Source organism: Ammodytes marinus (assembly GCF_949987685.1).
Source record: "Ammodytes marinus genome assembly, chromosome: 11".
Classification (NCBI taxonomy): Eukaryota; Metazoa; Chordata; class Actinopteri; order Uranoscopiformes; family Ammodytidae; genus Ammodytes; species Ammodytes marinus.
In genome coordinates, this window is record NC_137215.1 from 11,608,904 (window position 1) to 11,632,176 (window position 23,273).

The 23,273-nt window shown below is 39.6% G+C and overlaps 5 protein-coding genes across 5 annotated transcripts in view; 3 read left to right on the forward strand and 2 right to left on the reverse strand.

Moving 5' to 3' along the window:
• cep170aa (centrosomal protein 170Aa) overlaps positions 1 to 4,234 on the forward strand; it is a 42,677-nt gene extending 38,443 nt beyond the window's left edge. The window contains exons 18-22 of the mRNA XM_080037148.1: positions 464 to 631; positions 752 to 840; positions 969 to 1,062; positions 1,165 to 1,216; positions 1,550 to 4,234. Of these exons, the coding sequence (XP_079893274.1) occupies positions 464 to 631; positions 752 to 840; positions 969 to 1,062; positions 1,165 to 1,216; positions 1,550 to 1,884 (738 nt within the window). The 3' untranslated portion in view covers positions 1,885 to 4,234. The remainder of the gene's footprint in view (positions 1 to 463; positions 632 to 751; positions 841 to 968; positions 1,063 to 1,164; positions 1,217 to 1,549) is intronic.
• A 574-nt stretch (positions 4,235 to 4,808) lies between these two features.
• Positions 4,809 to 6,602, reverse strand: hint1 (histidine triad nucleotide binding protein 1). Its single transcript, XM_080036462.1, has 3 exons — positions 6,448 to 6,602; positions 5,409 to 5,513; positions 4,809 to 5,128 (listed from the first exon to the last, which is right to left on the reverse strand). The coding sequence occupies exons 1-3, from the start codon at positions 6,556 to 6,558 to the stop codon at positions 4,964 to 4,966; spliced, it is 381 nt and encodes a 126-aa protein (XP_079892588.1). The 5' UTR covers positions 6,559 to 6,602; the 3' UTR covers positions 4,809 to 4,963.
• A 92-nt stretch (positions 6,603 to 6,694) lies between these two features.
• On the forward strand, positions 6,695 to 8,364 carry lyrm7 (LYR motif containing 7). Its single transcript, XM_080037349.1, has 5 exons — positions 6,695 to 6,751; positions 6,908 to 6,980; positions 7,125 to 7,195; positions 7,660 to 7,741; positions 7,928 to 8,364. Exons 1-5 carry the CDS (start codon positions 6,734 to 6,736, stop codon positions 7,996 to 7,998), a joined length of 315 nt encoding a protein of 104 aa, XP_079893475.1. The 5' UTR covers positions 6,695 to 6,733; the 3' UTR covers positions 7,999 to 8,364.
• Positions 8,365 to 8,869: 505 nt separating this feature from the next.
• dync2li1 (dynein, cytoplasmic 2, light intermediate chain 1) lies at positions 8,870 to 12,945 on the forward strand. Its single transcript, XM_080036612.1, has 13 exons — positions 8,870 to 8,963; positions 9,067 to 9,190; positions 9,285 to 9,319; positions 9,610 to 9,679; positions 10,048 to 10,136; positions 10,235 to 10,433; positions 10,611 to 10,679; positions 10,845 to 10,922; positions 11,099 to 11,178; positions 11,276 to 11,346; positions 11,522 to 11,619; positions 11,721 to 11,813; positions 12,735 to 12,945. Exons 1-13 carry the CDS (start codon positions 8,950 to 8,952, stop codon positions 12,795 to 12,797), a joined length of 1,083 nt encoding a protein of 360 aa, XP_079892738.1. The 5' UTR covers positions 8,870 to 8,949; the 3' UTR covers positions 12,798 to 12,945.
• A 606-nt stretch (positions 12,946 to 13,551) lies between these two features.
• On the reverse strand, positions 13,552 to 22,960 carry abcg5 (ATP-binding cassette, sub-family G (WHITE), member 5; the record flags this gene model as incomplete). Its single annotated transcript, XM_080036862.1, has 14 exons — positions 13,552 to 13,736; positions 14,462 to 14,574; positions 14,739 to 14,850; positions 15,058 to 15,131; positions 15,239 to 15,377; positions 17,201 to 17,406; positions 17,601 to 17,814; positions 17,998 to 18,127; positions 18,439 to 18,578; positions 19,762 to 19,894; positions 20,385 to 20,483; positions 21,797 to 21,933; positions 22,348 to 22,469; positions 22,800 to 22,960. The coding sequence occupies 14 exons, from the start codon at positions 22,958 to 22,960 to the stop codon at positions 13,552 to 13,554; spliced, it is 1,965 nt and encodes a 654-aa protein (XP_079892988.1).
• Between the last annotated feature and the right edge of the window lie 313 nt (positions 22,961 to 23,273).

A 23,273-nucleotide genomic window follows, 5' to 3' on the forward strand; every position in this document is an offset into this window, starting at 1 on the left:
TCTTCTTCTATCGTTCTGCTGCGTGTGTGTGTGTGTGTGTTTGAGTGTGTGCTTCCATCTATCGTGCCTTTGCCCATCCCTTTTGTGTTGCTTGGATAACAAAAAATGGCTGCCACTCTGTTGCTGTGTAGCTACTAGCTTTCTTCTGCTGTGAGAGGTTGTCATTTATTACAATCCCATCAGCTCCACTTTCATTTACTATTCTTTCTTTCTTATTTCGGCCATGAGAGATATTCCCTTATTTTTTTAGTACTAGAGTATTAAAAATTTGATCAATCTGACAAGTTAAGCTGTAGAGCTGTTTAGCTCTCTTTGGCAGATTTCCTAATTCCTTCATTTCTCACAACTCTTTTAATTGAACTCTTACTAAACAAAGCCTGGAATAACACTGGAGAGATGTTTTTTTGTAAATGTTTTTCCCTCTTCTCTCCCCTTCTGCATTCATCTCCCTGTCTTTGCCCAGTTGGTGGATCGGGTATTTGACGAGAGCCTCAACTTCAGGAAGATCCCGCCTGTCATTTCGACCAATAAGGCGCCAGAGATCAATGGTAAGCCGGTGGAGCTCCGCCCCCGGGCTCCTGACACTCTGGAGCCCCGAGCTCTGAGGAGACGCACCTGGAACCGAGAGGAGGTGGGTAGCGAGCAACGCAGAGAGCATAACGTCAAAAATATACTGTCACAATCTCAGAGGCAAACACATTCAAGTTGTTATACGTCAAACTTAAATTCTTTTTGAATGTTTTATTCACAGGCCGTGTTGGACAGCCTGCTGATCCATTCAGTGTCTCAGCTCTCCTCCAAGATCAGAAACTCTGTCGACAAAACAGCGGGAAAAATCAGGTAATTATACTTTGGTATATTAAAAACGACAAGTGAGACTGTTAAAGTATTACTCTCTGTGTGCCATTGTGTAGCTCCATAAGGCCAAAGCCACTGTTAATGAACACGTGTCCTGTTTTTTCATCCAGGATATTGTTCAAGGATAAGGACAGGAACTGGGAGGAAATTGAGAACAAATTGCGATCGGAGAGTGACGTACCACTCCTGAAAACTTCCAACAAGGTATGGAAACCTGTCAGTCTGAACAATATTTGATGGCAGGATAGTGCAGTTCCATTGGGAGATCATAGCTTTGTTCTTTGTGGTTTTTCTTCCTCCCTGTAGGAGATCTCTTCAATTCTGCTCGAACTGAAGAGAGTGGAGAAGCAGCTTCAAGGTAAGCACACATTATTATAATATATCACATTACTACTAAAAACAAAGTTGAACATAACTGAACTAAAAAAAAAAACACTAGAACGAATTGTATTTGTTTGTAACTTATGCAGGAAATATTGTTTTCATGTACAGTATATTTTAATACAAACTTCAGGGCTTTTAATAGTTGAATCTCTTTATTAAAAAGGCAGATCCGATTCGACTGAGACAATTCCGAATCAGGGAAAGCCCTACTAAGATCTTAATCCAGAGTTAATTTCAACAATAAATTCCCACTGACTTTTACACAAAGCCTTCCACACACTGATTCTATCCATGTTTTCTCTCACAGTGATCAATGTGATGGTAGACCCAGATGGGACCCTGGACGCCCTGGCTAGTCTAGGCATGACCAGCCCCACCACCCCTACCAAGCCCCAAAGCGCCAAGACACCCTCCCCTACCACTGCCACCAGCCCTGGCTCTGCGCTCCCAGCCAAAGAATCACTGCCGGATATCCTACCCGGACCTGGAGGATCAACAACCACCAGGCTTCAGGCTTCTCCCCCTGCCATCACAGAGGAGACTGCACGAAACCCCACAGTGGGTCTGGGCTTACCTTTAGTCGGGGGACTGCCCTTCAACCGCATGCGGCCGAGCGGAGAGGAGGCCATCGCACAGAAGTGAAACAGAAAGTTTCCCTGACGTGAATAAACATGAGTCTGGATTGGGAGTGCAGGTGGCTGGTGTAGATAGAAACAATTACAATTTTATTTTAGTTTTTGTGACAGAACAGTTGCCATTCTCCTGCCTGTACCATTCAAGGATTATGGGTTATAATATATGCATAATTTACTGTTACTACCAGACCTTGTGAACTTTTTTCAACTGTAAACTATTCGTGCTGACAGGCCACCCTGACTTCTTGGTGGACTGAAGGCTACATGGCTGCTCTGTCAGTGGACACAAATCCCTGTGGTTAATAAATTGTACAGTCTCCACTCTCCTCCAGTCTTCTCCTCTTGCCTTCTCCACGTGTCTGGACCCTGCCTACACTAAGGACATGCCTTAAAACACACCACCTCCGATAGTAGCAGCCCCACTCAAATAATATACAACCTTTAACACGTTATTCAGTTATTTTCAGACAAACAGAATGCATTGTAAAAAGAAAAACTTGCAATACATGTTCTATTTACATCACAATGATTTATTCTTATTAAATTACAGCAGCCTTAAATAACCCCAACAAACCACAGACATGCTTTGTGCCTGAATCGGGACAAAAATCAAGCAAATGATTCAGATATTTCATAACTCTAACCGTCCATGGATGCGTCTCTTAAAGTGACTTTGTTGAAAAGAATTTGTAGTGCCTCCTAATCTCTGTGCTCACCTGTCTCTCCTTTGCCCTTTATGTTTTAGTCTTCCCCCCCCCCTTCCCTTCCCTTCCCGGTAGTTACACAAACTTGGTCACTGCAGTAGCATGTACAGAATTGCGCTGAAAGCTTTCCTTTCCCCAGTTGGTGTCTGTGTTGATTGTACTAATACTGAATGGAAGTTTTACATAGTAGTTAACAGCCTTTGGGAAACCAATGATCATTTTCACTAAAAAATAACCACTGACCAAAGTTAACAAGTGTATTGATCTTGTCATTTTCAAACGGTTGAGCCATTTTGAACACCGCATCTTTTGTGCAAAAAATCCTGAACTCGTTTATCTAATGTGTCTCACCTTTCCCTGCAGTTTTCTCTGAATGTCAAGGCCCTTTTTCTGTCAACAAATGAAAGATTCAAGATGAATTATTTATTATAATGAATTACTACTTCAATCATTGCTGCCATATCTATTTTGTTTTGTTTTTTAGCCCATGTGAGAATCAGTGCCCTTAGCTTTGTACAGTACATCCACTCAAGTGTCCTATTATTTCAAATTGGCTTTTTTTCTACTGATCCAGTCACTGGGGATATGACTGATTTTTAAACTATAGCAATGATGAGCAAAGTAACTGTTTAAACCTAATATTTTATAATATTTACATACTGGTATTGTAGATATTGTAGACTTTCACTTTTTAATGCTTTTAGTCGACTCAGTACATTTCATTTTCTCCATCGGTAAGTAACCAGTATGAGCTCAAGTACACACTAAAACCTGAAGGTGGAAAAGCTAACTGGAACTGGTTTTAAATTACAAAAAACATGGGCAACTTACATTGGGGCCTTTTTACTTTTCAAAATGTTTCTTTGAGGGAAAATGTTTCAGCGAGAAGAAAATAACACATCTTTGAAAAGATCAGCTTCATATCTATGTATAAACCAAGGTGAAGAAGTTCCATTGTACTGTAGATTTAAAGAGACAGTATAGTTAACCACTTTCTCATTGACTTTGCTGCTTTTCTAGTAACTGTATTGGGGACGGAACTGTTTTCTGAGTCTCTCTCCAGCTTATAGTCTGTGTTCTAGTAAGGCAGTAAATTAGTACTTAGATGCTATAGTGAATTTAGGTACCAGAATACTTTGTTCATGTATTTCTCTCTAAACTGTATAATGTTTTTTCAATGCCTCAAAGTGCCCATTTTGACTCTACAATGGCATTGATAAAAAGCAAAGAAAAAGTTGTAAATTATCTTATTTTGCACATCAGATTGTGGTGTCTTCGTTCATATAGAAGTAGTGAAAAAGCAGTGAAAGGCTTTTTGACGAAGAACGATATCTCTTTGCCTGATATCAGAAGTGACTGCCTTTCCTCTATGGAGCTACTCTGTTCAAACGAAGCCCCTAATCATGTTTATTTTTCTCCCCTCCGTTTTATCAAAGAATTCATTAGGGGACTGTGAATGCTAGGTACATGTTTACTTTTTAAATACTACATGTGTCATCTGATCAGTGTTCTTCGTCTTTTGGTTTTGTTATTTTTGTAAAGAAAAAACATTTTATTTATTTTTTTGTTTAATATTTTGTGGATGTTTTAAGCATTTTATATTTGTTTAACTACCTGCATTGTTTCTTACTGTTAATAAAAGAGAGCCATTCACTTGTTTCTCTATTTTTCTTTTGACCAGGCATAAATCATAACCGACATCAGATTACAATTTTAAGTGTTCATGTTATTATTCTTCCTTAATAACAATAAACCTCTCTACTCTAGGCTTTTAATCAATTGTCAATGCAAATAATTCAGCAACCCCTTTGTGTTGCCCAATATGTTAAAATGAGCATATTCAAATTACAGCGTGCTTAGTACAAAGGGTGAATTATAATTAACTATGGAAAGTGCCCAAACTCCTTGGCTAGCACATGAATATGGGATTACAAATTATCTCACTGATGAGAAACTATTACATGAGACCTACAGTTCTGGGACAACATACCATAATGTACTGGGACATATACATTCCCATCTTCAGTTGCAGTGATTAGATTTCTCCTCACAACACAAAAAGCAGCCCAATTCCGTGTTTCACATACAGAGAGCAGCTGGGCTTGAAATCCCAGCAGTACTTATACTGTATAAAATTTATAAAAAATAAACAATTCAGTTCTCATTTTCACATTAGCTTTTCTTAGAGGATTTTAAAAATAGACAAAACAAGTCTTGCTCTGTTGCTGTGAAGTGCATTTTATTATCATTTATTGATGATTTACCAGACAGTGTTATGCGTTTGACTGTAAGTTCACATGAATCTGTTAGAATGGCAATTTAACAGCACTAGTTTGCTGTACAACAGTAACATGGACGTAAATGGCAGGAGGAAGATGGAGGTTAGCCGGGGGGCCACTTCAAGGTGCGTCCACCTAGAACATGGAGGTGAATGTGGTAGACAGACTGGCCTCCGTCTGGTCCGTCGTTGACTACAATCCTGTAGCCTTTGGACAGGCCCGCCTCTTGAGCAACCTTCTTTGCAACTAACATCAAGTGGCCCAATAACTAAGAGACAGAGGGAAAATGAATGACACTCAGGTGAAAATAGATACATGATGTAATTTAGGCAGACAACTCCTGGATTACTGACACAGTACTACGTGCTGTAGTTTGGTCTGGCTTTGCGAGACTACTGACACAGCAACTGTCCAGACATGCATTCAGTTATTTGCAACAGACTCCATCTAGTGTTCACAGACAGAAAGTTGTTCGACAAAATCACTCAAAGTAGGAATAGGTCATTTTACGAGCGGTTATAAAAGCTAGATCAAACAATAATACTTACAGCGGCATCACCCTCCTCTGCTTGGGACAGCTGAACTATTGGCTTTTTGGGGACGACGAGGATATGAGTGGGAGCTTGAGGAGAAACATCATTGAAAGCTACACACTGAAAAACAATAATGAACAAATTAAGCAACTAGAATTTTGCCTGTGCAGACATCTGTGATATTGGTTTACACTCAAAAGTGAGGTAAACGCTCTTCTATAACTTTTAAGATCCATAAATGTATTGACCCTTCTCTAATAAAAAGGAAGACACTGATTCACTAACTGTCTACACAACATGACTGCAAAGTGATTCACATTAGAATGTTTTCACTTGCACAGTTAGTGCAGTATCAAAGTCATATCTTCATCTGTCTGTATGCTGTCAGTATATGATTTGTTTTATTCCCCTTTTGACATTGATGTTCCTTTAAGATAATATTTGAATCCTCCCTTGGTTTGTTTGTGCACGCCTTGGTTAAATGGTTTTAATCGTCACTGCAGGATCACAATGCAGAGAACCTGTTTGACAAACAGGTGTTATCTTCTGGCAGGTATTAAACGCTACTGTGCGAGGGTTCATATTCGAGTCGAGTGAGATACTATAGTATAGTTATTATTAGGGACGCTTATTTCATGATACAGCAGTCATAACACATGCACGCTCATGGTCTGCGGACTGCAGGGGCTGCAAATGAAAAGGTTTTGCTGGAGTTACTATGCAGGCAAAGTCAGACTTGGCACAGCGAACCTTGTCAGACGTTGGTGGAAAGCCAAGTGGCTGCAGAAGCCAAGTGGCAGCAAATCAAATGTAACTGCGATGATATGACATGCAGAACTACGGCCCGGTCAAATTGAGTTTTTTAGGTTGTATAAGATTGGTTATATTTGTGTATTAAACGACGTGCAAATAACACAATTTGTATAGAAACACAACATGATAGTGAAGAGGTCCAGCTTCTGCAGAGCTAGCTCGGAGCTAACATTAGCTAGTCAGGGATTCATTGCACCCAAAGGTGTTGATGAGTAGTGTTGGAGGTGTTTCATGCATTTACCTGATCATCTTCATATAATAGCGTGGCAGGAATCTCTTTACGTATGATTTTACCAAATATCGTATCTCCACCCGGCTGGGCGATCTGAGCTTTGGCCGTTTCATCAGCCATGTTGACGCAGATGAGCGGCGTGCATAGGCGGCGTGCATAGATAGTAAAGCGCCGCCGCCACGGTCCGAAAACTACAAAAACGCGTCATGGACTACGCGTCATTGATTGGTTGTCGATACTTCCGGTGCTTCCTCCCAACTACGGAAGTGGACAGAAGTACGCTAGAGAAGTCAAGATGGGAACTCGTTTGAAGGTGAGGAGTATATATGGTTATTTATTTTAAATTACAGTTTAAAAGAGAATTATATTGATTAAAGTGGAAAGCGTAACAGACAGGACAGCTTTAGTCGAACAGCTGCTTCAGTGCCATATATGTTAAAATCTGGATGTGTGTGTTGTGTACACGCAGGTCCTGAGCGTATTCAAAACGCTGCACAGGACGAGGATGGAAGTGTTCAAAGACGACCATAGAGCTCTGACAGGTGAGTTATGGAGTATGTTGTTTTGATTTGATTATGTCTCTATTTGTTGTTTGATGTATTATACCAAACAGTGGATCAATAAATGCATCAATACAATTATCTGCAGTTTCAAATGTGTCACAATATTTTGTTTTCCCCACGAAGCTGCGAAATTAAAGATCAACGAGGAGTTCCGGAAAAACAAAAATGAAACGTTAGAAGAAAACATCAACAAGGTACAGTGGGAGTCGAACACAAAGTGAACTGATATTTTATATATTCTTGATGTTATTTCTAGTGCTTATAATGTGTAATATTGTAGCATCATGTAGCCTACATATTACATCCTTTTTATTTTATTAATATTGTAATACAGTAGGCCTATTTCTTATTGAGTTAGGTTTTATATTGAAGTATAAATCAATTAAATGTATCTTTTCCTACATTATTAAAAACACAAAGTACAGTAGCCTAAGGAAAGGTATAGTAAAATTACGATATCGCTTCAAAGTGGATCAGCAGATAACTGCATTACAGGTTTCATCTGATGGTTTCCTAAATGAGACAAACAAAAACTGCAAAAAAGATGTGCTGAATAATAATGATCTGATAATAAAATGTAAGTGGGAAAATAAGTTTTACGTGTTCTTGCCCAAGGGCCCATTGTCTAATAAACCGACCACGCTTTCTACTTTTACAGATGATCAAAGCCGGCTCAGATGTGGAAATTGTTCTTCGTCAGACGGTGCTCCAAATGGAACACGTAGGAGACAATTCGCTCAGTACGTAATTTTTTTTCTTTCCTGAATTATTTAAGAAGTAATGTGTGTCTGTGTCTGGGTGTGTGCTAAGAACATACAACAGGAATCAATATTGACTTGTCTCCGACTAACTTATATACTTTATATTTCCTAATGATATGCACTTGCTAATTTTTTCCCCCCTCTCTCTCTCCCCCTCTCTTATAGTGCTTCGACCTAGAGAGAGTCTTCTACTGGAAAATGTTCCCTATTGTGACCAGCCAAGAAAAAAGTCATGACAAACCATTCGATAACATCTATTTATATGAAAAAGAGACTCACTATCCTACATTACCATCCATCTGCATTTAAATGTATTTACCCTTAACAACACTTCAAGTTGTTCAGGAACTCCTGAACAAAGATCATAAGAAATGCATGTCTTTGATTCACTGTAGATCTCAACCGTTCTGCTTTAAAGCAGTCTGTAAACTGAATGGACTAATTTCATGTACAGTATTTTTAAAATGTCAGTGAAATGTGTTTTAATTTAATTTGGATGTTTCCTGCTGCCTTTAGCGAATGAACTGTGGGGGAACTGTTACTTTGCTGCAATAGAAGGAAATGTTTTCATTGTGTTTTGAATAAAGAGGAGTATTCCAAGACTGTCAGAGGGTTCATTTATTGTTCAAACCACCATATATGATAGATGGATGGATCTAACGTGACTGTGCTCGGAGCACCGGCAAATATCACAATACCCATCAAAGGTCTGAGAAGATTCACTTCAGCAATTTTTTTTAGTATACTTTTTTTTTTAAATTTGCCCCTGAATGTGAAGTGCACATTTGTGATATTTTACAGGAGCAAAGTGTGAAATTTCCTTTTAAATCATGTATGTTCAGTAAACAACAGATACTAGAAGATACCCATGCATACAAAGTAGGTTCATCCAATTTACGTATAACACAAACATGACATCTTTAAAAAAAAAGGATAAACAAAATTTATTTTACATTACTTTAAATAGTCATTAGGCGTTTTAAATGGCGTTTAAAAAGTGAAAACATTAAAGAAGTTTAGCTTCATATGGAGTTATACAAGTCTATGGAGCATAACAACTACATTTCCCACAATGCCCATTTGGAAAAAGACATGATTTCATCACCGTGCGCCGCCGTTACTCTGGCAACGTTTGGGTTTGGCTAGCAAGCTAGTTTGTTGACTTTGCATGTGAAACATCATATTTGATGCCTAAAATAAGGTGAGGATAAGTTGTAATCTTTTTCACAATGTTGGACATTATTACAGACATAATAACACGTTTCTTTGCAACACCGTGTCGCTTTTTGACACGTATGTCGCAGCTCGGACACGCTATGGGAGCTGGCGGCGGCGGAGGTCCAGGGTCGGGAGACTGAAACCGGGGAGGAGGACAGAGGAGAGACGGTCTGCGAGAGGAATGTGTTTCTAATGGGGAGCAAGGCTGGGGTGCGTTTATCACTAATAATAGAGCATCTATGTATTGTTAATGGAAGCACTCTTATGTTCTCATTAGCTACAGCTCTTCGCTTTTTTTTCCTAGGGTAAAACATCGATTCTCCTAAGATGCCTCGAGAGGTGAGTGTGCGTGTGCTACAGCCAGGTATCAATCAACTCCAAAACTAAGTAATTGTAGCCTCATGATAAAACCAGAATTTGACAGTATTTTAATTCTAGTATATTTATTATTCTTATTTTTTTTGTATGTTGCATACAGCCAGAGATTTGAGAATTGAATTGACATGATGACTGCCCCTGTATTTGTTGTGTATAGGCTATGATAAAGAAAGAAAGTTGACAGTAAATGTATGTATCTTTTTTCTTATGTTGTAATACAACAATTTTATTTATTTTTTGTTATTGACCAGGGATGAACCATCCAAACCAACTCTGGCCCTGGAGTACACTTTTGGCAGACGAGCCAGAGGACACAACACAGTAAGGAAGATCTGTAGTCTTGAAAACTTTGGACTCTTAATTTCTTTTTGTAAAATACACACAACCTAACCCCTAACCTAACCCTTATATACTGAGACTGTCTCAAATCATGCATCTTTATTTCAATTTTAATGAATGAGCTGTGTGTAAGGTTAACCCCTGTAAAGAGATACTACAAATGGATACAGATAAACTGATTCATTTTCATGTTACTTGATATATCTACCCATTCTAATGACTAACTTTTTTCCAATAAGTACCTTCCATGAAGTTAATGCTGCAAAAATGTATATATACAGTATATATACAGTATATACATATATTTTACAATTGCACACAATACAACTGATGGTGGTTTACTCTTTCAGCCCAAATACATAGCCCACATATGGGAGCTGGGAGGAGGGACCTCTTTGTCAGACTTGGTCCAGATCCCCATCTCTCCTGTCAGCATCAGGTAGGCTAACTAACACTTACTTACACACATTGCTAAAGGTGTCTTATGGGTCTGAACCTCAGTGCTGTAGAAACACCTCCCTTTATTTTTCCCAACAGGTCTCTCTCTGTCATCCTCACACTGGACCTTTCCAAACCCAACGTCCTATGGGGAACCTTGGAGAAGCTGCTGCAGGCCGCACAAGCTCAGTTAGAGAAAGTCTCTTCCCAGGCTCAACAAGCACAGAAGGCCAAAGCTGGAGCCAAACACCAGACGGCTGTTCCCCCAGCAGCACGCGTCTTAGCCAAAGACTATCCTGTAAGAATTCAGCTCATTACACTTGCGCCATTGTATTAACATAATCATTTTGGTCGGTCCAGTTCATTGATAGTAGCATGTTTGAACTAGTTTGTATAATACTTTCTTTGTAGATTTTTGTCCAGTGTAAATATGAACTGGTCCATGTATCCTGATAAACTGTTACTCTGTCAACAGGACAGAGAGTTGATCAGTCCCTTTCCTGTTCCTCTGCTCATCATTGGCAGCAAATATGACATCTTTCAGGTAAAACACACGCTTCAACCTAAACTTTACCTTTGGATTTGGTCTCATGCGTGATTAATTCCAAATGCTTGATATTTTTATATTATTCATTCATAGAAGTCCTTTTAAATAGCTTTTATGGTAGGTGCGATTTCTCACTTACTTTTTTTTCCATCTTTGTTGCAGGAATTTGACTCTGACAAGAGGAAAGTGGTTAGTAAAACACTGCGTTTTGTTGCCCACTACAACGCAGCTTCTCTTATTGTAAGTCGGATGTCACTCATGTTTACAATTAACATAACATTTGATTAAAACGGCAACAAAAGAAAAATCCTGCTTTTTCTTTCAATTGAATCCATCCATTATATCTAGCTGTTGCTTTTCCTCTTTTCATTTTGAAAATGTTTTCTTTCTGTTCTTGTGTCAAAACTTTTCATCAGTTTACGAGCATCAAGACGGAGAGCCTGATGTCCAAAACTAAGAGCTTCTTCTCCCATATTGCTTTTGGTCTGGACAGAGGGTGAGGGGGGCACCACATTTTATAGGTGTTAAAATGTGTTGAAGACCTATTTAAGTATGTCAAACTGTTTTTATTACATCTTTTATCTTATGATCAGGAAAACAGTGTGCTTGGACTCCAACAAGCCTCTCATCATTCCAGCCGGCTCTGACTCCTTCAGTCAAATAGGTAAGCACAGCACCACTCGGTGGCCAAGCGCAGTAATGCCTTCAAAATGGAATAAAAAAGCTATTGATGTGCTCTGTTATTAGATGCACACCTCATCGGGAGCCAACTTGATATACGGTTCATGTGAACATGATCGTGCAATATTGTGTTTAAAGCAATACATCCATTGCTTTAGGTTCCCCTCCTTCCACTGATGGGGACATTACTTCTTTGCACGCCAAAAACCCAAAGGACCTTTGGAAGAAAGTCTACGAGCGTGTCTTCCCCCAAGAGGTAGCTCAGTCACTGAAAAGGCTATTGCAAAATGCAACTGATGTAGCCTCTGCATATTTAAGAGAACACCCTTTTTTCAATGTTTCTCTATTCATCTGCAGAATACCGGTGAGCAGAGGGAACTGAAGGATCCAGCCAAGGACCCACAGTACAGTGAGCCTCAGATTGATGCCATGAGAGCCCAGAAAGACCAGGTGACCAATCACATGCTTGCATTGTATCACATGTTACGGCTACGGTGTTGTGTGAGTGTCGTGGAAAAGCACATCATTCACCTGTGATTCTGGACTGACTGTGCTACTGCAATCAGTGTCATGACTCAATAGTTTGCAGCATAGAGGTCAAATACATATCAGTGCTTAATGGCCCTGACCCATTACCTCCATGTGAGGAGGAACAGGGACTGAGGAAGAGAATATACTTTAAAATTAAAACAGAAATGAAGAAGAGTAGCATGGGAGATACAACACTACGTTTTCAAGTTGATTAAGAAGTTAGATTTAATGAGAGTGACATTTCATCCATGAACCCTGAGGGGAAAAGAAGCATTGTCTCCTTGTTATTATTTAATTTGGTTTATGTGTGACACAAAAGGCCCCCCTCCAGCCATGAGCATCAAAGTGTGCAGGGTTTTTATTAACATTACATTATTAGTACTTTCATTTGGTTTAAAGAGATTACTTAAAAAAACATAAATGGATTCAGGTGTTGCCCATAGATCTGCTGTTGAAGACTTGGTGTTGTGTACTGTGCTCCACACCCATCTTAAAGAAGGGTAATGTCCCATAGTAACCTCCTGTCACTCTGTGCCTCGCATGTCATTGTTTTTTCAGTCATGGTCTCGTTAACAGGCTGTTATATTACCTGTGGCTATAACCTCAGAGATAAGTCTAATTAGTGTCCCTGCCGGCCTCACCAGGTGCCACTCTGGCAATTAAACTGCAGTAAACTCATATTGCTGTTATCACTGACTGAGTCTCACCTGATCCTAAACATTGGAGTGTATTATCATCACATTCGTGTCCCAGAGCTAAACAGTAAGCATCTCTTTTGCCCATCTGGATTAAATAATCCTTCATTACACTTCTGTCTTTCTGTCTGCATCCGTTTATTAGGAGCTGGAGCAGTACAAGAGGAATGCAGCTAAGTCATGGAAAGGACTGGAGCTGGACACATGAGAGATAATCAGCTTCATGGTCACACACATGCACACACAACATAAACATGTAAAGGCAGTTCACATTTTTGCATTATTTATTTCCCTTTGTGTCATTTTGTTTTCTTATTGCTCTACTTGTATACTGATGATGAAATGTGTTATCAAAAATAAACAGTTTTACATTCTTACAATAGGCATAATTTCCTGTCCATGACACATTACAATCAAACAACATTGAAAGAAAAACAATGACATGCTATACCCAGTTGGCATTTTAGTGCATAGAACATGTACAATGATACACAGCAGTCTGTCATTTAATTTTTAATTAAACGTGTGCTTCATGTTACAGGCAGTTTACATTTAACATGTTGTTTATACTTTAATATAAAAATAATTAATTAAGCATTAGTACAAAATACACTCAAGTGCCTATTAAATATATACAGAAGGTTGAATCCATACAGTCTCTCTTAGTCGTTGTAGAGAAAACAGAAGCTCTGAGTATTTGTACTTTGCATCATTACTCTAAATTGTATAATACTTTGTTCTGTAAAATGTTAAGGTAAAAGTGCTTACACAGAAATATTCATTTAATGTTAGAGAGAAGGGATGAGTGCAAACGCACCCATAGTACTTTGGTGTACCTCATCTTCACTTAATAACATCATACTGATTACAATACTGCATTCTCAGTCTGTTTTTTGATTTTCAGAGCCAAACTCAGTGTAGCTCCTTGTTTAAGCAGAGGATTGTCCCACAGTCTGTGGTTTTTAGTGACGTGCAATCCTGTCTCTGATCTTATAGCTGATTATGCCCAGCAGCAGGAGGGCAGGGAGGAAGGAGTAGAGGAGAATGAAGTCTAGTGTGTATCGGGACAGAGCACCAGGATAGCCCTGGTCAATGATCTGATCACCTTGAGTGATCAGACAGGCTCCTGGCAAAGGGTTGGTAGTATCTGCAACAACACAACACCACAAAGAAAAGAGTTGACAGCTGTCTGGTTTTAAAGACACAACTTCAGCAGCATCAAACACTGAAATTATAATGACTAAGTAAATCATAATTAGATCATCAGCAGAATTATAATTTGTTACAAAGAAGTTAATATTACAAATAATCTTTATATTCCATCACATGCAGTAGTTCCTAAAACAGAAATCATTAAAGTGGATTGTGAATCAGCTATGAATTATATTTCCTGAATTTGAAAATGTGATCAAGGAACAGATTTTCTTACAAGGGCAACTTTTTCACTACGGGTAGTGATGTACATTAACAACAATACACATTGATAATACACATTGATATTATTAGGCACAATGTTATTTTTTTTTACATTAACAATTGATTTTTATTATTATTATTATTATTATTATTATTATTATTATTATTATTATTATTATTATTATTATTATTATTATCTACTGCAGCAATACAATTTACATTTGGGGATGTATAGTATCTATTGCAGTCAAAAAATGCGCTAACACAAATAGCCACCATATGCAAAATGTAACAAATATAGAGTGACTAAAATAATATTAACACATTGGACGGACAGAGTCTGTGAGCTGCATTTACAACGAGTAAAGTTAAATGATTATAATTATGGGTCCCTTTTCATTCTCAGGGTAGGTTGACATAGAGGATGCTCCCATGGTAAAAAAACAAACCACTTACTGCATGTGAAGTCTAGTCCGTGGAACTCAGTGACTATGAGCAGCTCACAGCTGTACTTCTGGAAAGTCAGGTAGCTGAGCCACTGGAAGACCTGTGGCATCTGCTGGGTGCTTCTGTTGAGAAGAACAGGACAGAAAGGTGTGTTACCAGTAGCATATGTATGGATAGTAAGCAGTGGTCATTATAATACCTGATAAAAGTTCCCTTATACAGGGTCTAAATCAATCCAATGTACCTTCACTTCCTAAATAAATAAAAAGCGTAATTGGCATCTCACCTTAGGAAGCCAGATCCCACTAAGATCCCTGCAATATTGAGCAGTGCCACTCCAGTGTTGACCATGTTAGGGTCTTGGACCACTCCTAATAGCACCACAGTCAGCAACTCACCTTAGGAAAAAACAAAAAACATACTAATATATGCAACTAAAAGCCTTAAATAGTGAAAAATTACAAACTTCAGTTAAGTAAGTGTGTTGTGTTAGCAGCAAAGTATTACAGAAGACAAAAGTTAGAAAGAATAATGGGATATGGAGATAAGCAGGTGAGCCATAATCCTCCAAGATGACTGTCTTTCTCTTAATGTTATCAGCTCACCTATGATATGTGGCACCAGGACCACAGCAGTGAAACACAGGAAGCGCAAGCTGTCGGGGTGCATCCCCACCGTCCTGAGAAGCACAACAAAATTTAATAGACACAATAAGAGTTGGTCTTAGGAAAGGTTGGGTTTAAGTTGAGGGTACCCATACCATTATATCCAACACTTACTACCCACCAGTAAAGAAAGGAGGTGAAGATGAAAACACTCAGGATGCTGAAGGGCAGGATGTGGAAGATGTAGGCCAAGAACATTTGCCATTTACTGTACAGACCATCCTGGCTCTCCTGATCGCTGATGGCTCGCACCGCCGGGACTGTTGAGAAAAACAGTAAAAGACAATGAGAGACAGCAGTAAACGTTATGACTCTTACTGAAAAATTGTAATACTGAAAGCCCAAGAAGCTCCTCATTAACAGCAAAACATTTAAAGTACTTGTTCAATAATACTCGTGGAGTACTTTTTCCACTATCTTGCTCAGGGTTAGTGTCTGATGGTTAAGGTTCTTCAACTTTTTTAGGGCGACCATGTTTTGAAATCTTGATTCTGACCAGAGATACATCATAAAACAAATATTGTATGTTGCTCCATCCCATCACTAAAACCACTTCCATGAAGACCAGAGGACTCCAGGAGCCTGCACCTCAGTACTCAATGTTCTATGTATATAAAGCTTGTCTTTTACCATCTGACCTGCAGATTTGCTATTGGTTCAGCAAGTTATCCAGACAACTCACCAAACCTGTTTCTTGGAACAAACTATAAATCGGTAGTTTATCCTTGAGTCGTTATCTAAGAGATTCAAGGTCAGTATGATATCCCAAATTATAACCTCTGGCTGCTTGGGTGCTTATGGAGTGCTTTTAATGACCTTTAAATTGTAGTGTGACTTCTACTAAATCCAGTGTTTTATCACATCTCTTATCCTCAGTATCTGTGACAGGCAGAGCCCTAAAGCTAAGATGTTAATATTCAGCTGATAACTGTTGGCAACATTGATGAGATAACCATCCTATACAGTCATTATCCTTGACATGTTCAATGTCTCTATATAATCATCATCATACACTTATACAAATGATTTTAACCTTCTTTAAACTTAATTTACCTATAGAATTCTCTGTGTAAATAAAAAAACAAAATCTGTGTATTGCTCCAAAAAGTTACAAACAGCACAAAAAAAACACAAAGAGCTGTATAAAAGCACCACCCAGTTCCTAACATAGTTAATACAGCAATGATATATAATATTTATAAAGATTCAGATTTGTTCAGCTAATTATTTCTCTTTTTCTGTCCACAGTAGGTGTGAGGCAGTTGAGGTTACCTTAGGTCATAGACGCTGCTATAAATACTAACCATGGCACTTGCATTTAGAGTAAAGGTCATTCACCCGCTTGTAGTTAGTCTAAAACTGCACATGCAAAGGACAAACCCTAATCTAACACTGTGTAAATCCAGAACAAATAACAAATGTAATCTTTATGCAAATACTCCTGAAATAAAAGCTATTCTTATAATTAAAAATTGTATTTACATTTGGCAACATGACTTTAGTAATACTATAATTTAACTTAAAAATCGTCCCCTAATCTTTTACTCTGACCTAGAGACAGTGAAAGTACATCAAGTGTCTTGATGCTTTTCACCAAGCAAAATCCAAACCTGACTCTGCATATTGTTGCTTAAGGGAACAAAAATACTAACACCTTTCACCTACTGAACATGAGATATGTGAACTTGCGTGGCTGAGATAAAGACGTTTGAAATCTTGCGTTTTTATAAAGATAACAGATCACTTTTCAGACCACACACAGACCTCATAAACTTAAGAGGTTATCGTATCCACCTCATGTCTCTATTTACAGGGTGATGTTATCAGAGGTTATTAAGTTCATACACAGCTACAGCTTGAATTATGTTTCGTATTATGTCTTGTATATTCCAGTTATAATTGAGAAGCATGTTTGCAATTTAACACCTTGGGTTTTCAGACAGGATGTCCAATTTCCGTGTTTTGTTTTTTAGTGGGAGCAGTTACAGTAAAATGTGCTTATGTCAAATTACAGAAAAAAAACTTGGAGTGAAATGTATCTTTCTCTCTCTGTGTACAGATGTATGGTGTTGGTGGAACTCACAGAGAGCTACAGCATTCAGCATGCCAGTGTAGGGTGAAGCACCAATGCTCTGATAGATGATGCCAATGCGGTCCTGCACCGCGCCTTTGGTGACGTCGTTGTCCAAATTCATCACAAAGAAGGCCACAAAGAGGCCGTAGATCAGGTTCTGGGATAGACGCATCACAACACCCATCCTGTCCCTGGATAGGTTTCTTAACGTCCGCCTAACATACAAAACACAGATGGAAATACATGTAAACACACACGAAGGGCCTATGTGTTCTTAGGTACAAATTCATACAGCAACACACAATGGGCAGAAGGGAGAACTGTTCTGATGAGAGAAACACAATAAAATAATAGGGATGACAGATGATTTTGAAGAAGAGGAATGAAGACTCTGGTCAGCAGCACTGACCTAAACAGAACTTCCAGTTTGGCTGCACCGCCGGGCGACTCTTTGCTCTTGAAGGGGATGGCCGGCTTGTCCGTCCGCTGCAGGCTTTGCTCCGTTTTTACCAGCATGCTCTGGTAGATGTCAGACCTCTGGTAGGATGAAGTGATCTCGTGCATGCGATTGAAGGTGGCTGCCTCCCTCTCACTGTTGCGTGTGTCCACTGAGGTGAAGTCAACTGTTTAACATCACACGCAAATGTGGATGTTTTAATGTCTATGCAACGCAGACTTCACTCTTTCAGATACTGTGTATTCTCAATTTGTAAATGTGCTTTGTTCGTTTGTGTTTCTACATAGCTGTGCAGCTACAATGTATATTAAGAATACAGTGCATAATCCAGGACCATAGCACAAAGTACCGTAGATGTCAAAGGGGTTGCAGTACTCTGGACACTCGTATCCACATTGGCTGAAGAAGTCCACCATCTCTTCTGGCTGCCCACAGAACACCAGCTCTCCACGGCTCATTATAGCTATCCTGCTGAACACCTGAATCACACACACAGACAAAGACACAGACACACACAGACACACAGACACACAGACACACACACACACACACACATACACACACACACACACACACACACACACACAAACACACACACACACAGGGACACACCAACACATCGTTTAACTACAACACGTGATCTTTTGTATTGGTAGAAAATGGGGAGCTTTCATTTCATGTGGATATTGTTTTAATCTAGTCCTGAAAAATGTGAATCTATCCTTTAAAGGAAGTTTCAGTCTTTTTATCACTTTCTCTCCACTGTCTTTTTTTGTATCTCCAAACCCACCCTGAAGAGCTCGGAGCGTGGTTGGTGGATGGTGACTATGACGATGCGGTTCCTCCGGGCAAGCTCCGCCAGCAGCACCACGATCTGATTGGCTGTCATGCTGTCCAAGCCAGTGGTCGGCTCATCCAATAGGACCACCCCTGCAATGACATCATGACCCACATGCAGTTTTCGTCACACAGGGAATATTGAGATTGAGAGAAAAAAAGGCAGGACAATAACCCCTTTTCTTTGTTTGAGGTGGGAACTTTTTAAATGTACTTTTCTTAAGTGGCACATGCGGGACTCTCAGTTGGGCCAACTTAACTTGTGCAGATAAGTGTGTGCTTTTTTTTTTACCTTTTTCTTTTTTTTAGTTAATTACCCTAATTAGGACAATTAAAAGATTGCCTCTTTGCATTATGAACGCAGAGTGGAATTAGCAGATGCTTTAATTGTGAGATTAATTCATTTCCTGGTTGATTGGAAAGGCAGTGAATGGGAACTCTTCATTACTCTACGTGTGTGTGTGTGTGTGTGTGTGTGTGTGTGTGTGTGTGTGTGTGTGTGTGTGTGTGTGTGTGTGTGTGTGTGTGTGTGTGTGTGTGTGTGTGCGTGTGTGTGTCCATCACCATTCTAATCCTGAATGAGGCCTGAGACCCTTCATCCTCCCTAGAGGACAGTGGACCTGATAAACTTTACCTGGAATGAGGACAGACACACTCACACACATAGGTGGGTCTCTGCTCATTTCCTCCACGGTGTGATAACCAAGTCTTTCATTACTCTTCTCCATCTCTACCTCTGTCCTTTTCCTTACTCCTCCCTTACTTAGATCCCTCTGTTTTTTTCCGTGTCGACTTCTAAAACTCTCAGGAGAGAGACATTTGCGGGGAACTTTTATTCTGTTTATCTGGAAGGAGCTGTCCTGTGTCCACGTGTAGTTGCTTCAAGCAGTATTACTATTAAATATCATGTGATACTTGCAATCATTTACTAAAAACAGTGTACAATGTATAAGGACATCTTTCTGATATTGTGTGAAAACCACTTGTCCGACGTGTCAAAAATCAACTCTATTCCTTCAGTTAATCTACTCTTAAATTCCACATTTCCAAACTAAAATTGTAGGGGGAAAAAATTGAGGAATTGTAGAGTAGATAAACAGAAGCATTAGAGATTATTTTGGAGCCTTAAGAATTGAAGAGATAATGTATTTTATCTTGATTCAACTCACCGCCATGGGTTTTAAATTGGATTGTAAAACCACCCTTTGGGCATCTCTTGGAACGTTTGTGATACAGAGATAAAACCTTTGCTGGTCTGCAGAGGTGCTGTACTTACTCGGGTCCTGAAGGAGCTGGCTGGCGATGGAGACCCTCCTCCTCTCGCCACCAGAGATCCCCGGGAAAATACGACCTCCAATGACACTGTGGGCCACATGACTGAGACTCAGCTCTGCCATCACCGCAGACACCTGCACAGGAGCCAGGAGTGATCAGGTAGACCAGAAGAAAAGCACTGCTAGGCTAAAGGTCAGCAGACAAGGGCCTGATGTTGAAAATCTAGACGTTGGTTTCAGTGAGTGCACTTAATAAGTATTGGCGAGATTTTCTGCATATTATTGTTCCCATGAAATATCTGAGTGAAGGACAGGGCCAGGAGTTGGACATTATAGTTGCACCGAGTAACTTTCAGTTTGTGTTAATAAAATCAAAATAAAACCATGAACATAGGCTTAAAATGTCCAAACATTTACAGAAGAATATCACAATGCTCTTGATAAAGATGTTATCAACATCTCAGAATAAGTGCTAATTAAACCTTGTTATGTGCTTGAAATACTGCAAATTCAATTATTTGTCTCTGTTACTTTTGTATTTTCCCCTAGCAGGGAGAAATGTCAAGTTTATGCTTAAGAAAAACTGATGGAAGTGGACAGGGCAGAGGAGGCTCTCCAAAGTCACCTTCTTCTTGATAGCTTTGGCCGAGTGTTTCCGCAGGGCCAGCTGGGCTGTGTAGGTCAGAGTCTCCTCCACTGTCAGATAACTCAACAAGTTATCACTCTGGAAGAGAAAGAGACGGAAAGAGAGGGAAGAAAATTGAAAAGAAAAAGCAAGAAACAAGTAAGAGATGTAGTCAGGCACACATACAGTATATCTCATGGATCTATCATACATATTGAGGATACATTTTAAAATTGATTTAGTAGACCTTGTGGTGGAAGATCAATGTAAAATACACTGCTACTATTGAAATGAGAATTATCTTCCTAACAAAATGCATATATAAAACTCTCTACCTACATAAATCAAACTATATCTTGAAACTAAATAATGTGACAGCCAGGCACTACATTTGCTGTGTACATCCATGTGAACATGAGAAAACAGAAAAGAGTGGACATTGTAGTATTTATCCACAATATCTCTGCGGCACATCCCTTTACTGATTGTACCGTAAATACATAGACACATACAGCGGTATACTGTACATATATTCCTGTGCAAACTGAAGTGTAACACACACACACACACACACACACACACACACACACACACACACACACACACACACACACACTGGCACACATTCATTGCTTGAACCTACTGAACCTGCTGTCTGCCTCAATTAACACGTGGCGCCTCCCAATCCCACTTCTCCTTTAGTCTCTCATCTGAATGACTTTAATATCAGGAGCTCATATCACCTCCTCATCTACAGCTTAGCAGGGGAAGTTAATGACAAGGCTTAGAGAGCAGAGGGGGCTCGCTATCAGCGAGAAAGAGAGAGATGATTTGAGAGGAAAGCAAGGCCAGTTTTAAGCCAGTGTTTTTAATTCAGGCTTTGGATACACTTGAGCACCTCTCATTGAGAGATTAGGTGTGTGAGGAGGCCAGCAAGGTTCTTTAGTTAATTTCATCCAAGGGGCCAGGGCAACCTTTTCAGGAGTTTGTGCATGACGGTGTGTGTTCATTGAGTTTTGCGGGTTGGTTTTTATGGTGGTTAACCACAGGAAACTTAAATATATACAAATTGTCTACATGCCTCTAACATTTGTCACAAGTTTAACCTGAGGTCAGCGTGTGAGGAGAACTAGGGCAAAGTGAAATTCGTGTGCATGCGGTAAGGTACGCTCAAACCAGTCTTTCGTCTCTTTATCATGAGGTACAGCCCTGAAATTACTTATATGCGGAGACATTTTGCAAACAACTGGTTCCGGGCACTTTATAACACAACAATACAGTGTCCTTTTGTGTTTGTATTAATTTTTTAAATATAATTTCTTGACTTGTTGAAGTTTTACACCTCTACACCATTGCATTCTGTGTGTATGTCTGTGATGTGTTGTATGTTTGGCTGTGTCTCTGTGTGTTACCTGCAGTACATAGGAGAAGCAGTCCTGATACTCCTCTCTCTTCATTTTCCTGCCGTTAATGCAGACCTCACCCGTTAGTGTGCCACAGTTTCCAATCCTCCCTGAGATGGCATCCAACAGTGTGGTCTTCCCTGAGCCTTTACAATGTGAAGAACACACACATAGACACACACATGGGTACATACTATATGGACATATGTACGGCACATTTTCTCCATACATGTCAATCCCTTTGTTTGCTGCGGATGGGCTTTCTTTCATAGTTTTGTCTGTTTTATCTTAAAAGGAATAGTGTTGCGTCTTTAGGTCGTTACTAATAATAGTTTTCCCCCAGTGAGACCCTTCTCACAATCCACCATTAACCAGCTAATTTAACCTATGACTTGAACAAAACGTGCTGTCACATTGTAATTATCCTGAGTTCTGAGTAATTAAATCATTTGGATCAATATACGATCCTTTTCCATTGCAAAGTTCCTCAAAAATATCAGATTTACTTTAATTTTTGAATTTTTTCATTGTTTATAAAGACTTGTAGTAGAAGTGCACACCTGAATTCCCTAGTATGCCCATGATCTGCCCACTGTCTACATGGAAGGAGACATCATTGAGGATCTGACGAGTCCATCGCTTCCTGTGGGAGGGTAAGTCCCACCACGGGCCCACACGCTCACTGGAACAAACAAACACACACACACGCGCGTGCGCACACACGCACGCATGCACGCGGACACACACACACACACACCAACAAATGAAAATTATCATAATTTCGATTTTAAATAAAGTACAAAATACTTAGCAAAGATTGCCTGTATGTTTTATATAACATAACAGAAAAAGTTTTACTTTCTATTTTTACACATTACATTTGTTATTCCGCTATTTCATCAGAAAGGAGAGTTAAAGATCTTGTATGTGTGCATGATAACCTGACAAACTGTTGTCTACTTGATTCTCAGTCTGTCTGTCAGTGATCCTGCCTGTGTCTGTAGCGTTTTACCTGACTGTGTAGTTGACCTTGCTGACACTGAGCGAGCAGGAGGGCTCCTCTTTCCAGTCCCTCTGAACATCCTTCTTCACCTCCGTCACATACTTGAAGGACTCTCTCGCTTTGGTCCCGCTCTCTGGCTCCACCGAATTCATTGAATACAATCCGTTCATGTTCTCCGGCTGCTCTTCTTCTCCAAACAAACAAGCCAATCAAATCTGTTTCACATCAACCTGCTCACATCCCCCAAGACTCCCTACACAGCATTCAAAAGCTTCTAAAATTCAAATCGTCTCACAGAACCAGACTTTGTTTCTCTGCACCCATTCCCTGTACAGAGCGGCTGTGGTTGACTCTCTGGAACCATAAACACACAGTGAATACTGCGATATCTCAGAGGACTTTGATCTGGAGTTAAATAAGGAAGACACAAAAAAAAAAGCTACACATGCTGCAGTAGATTGATTGGCTGTCAGTCTCACCTCA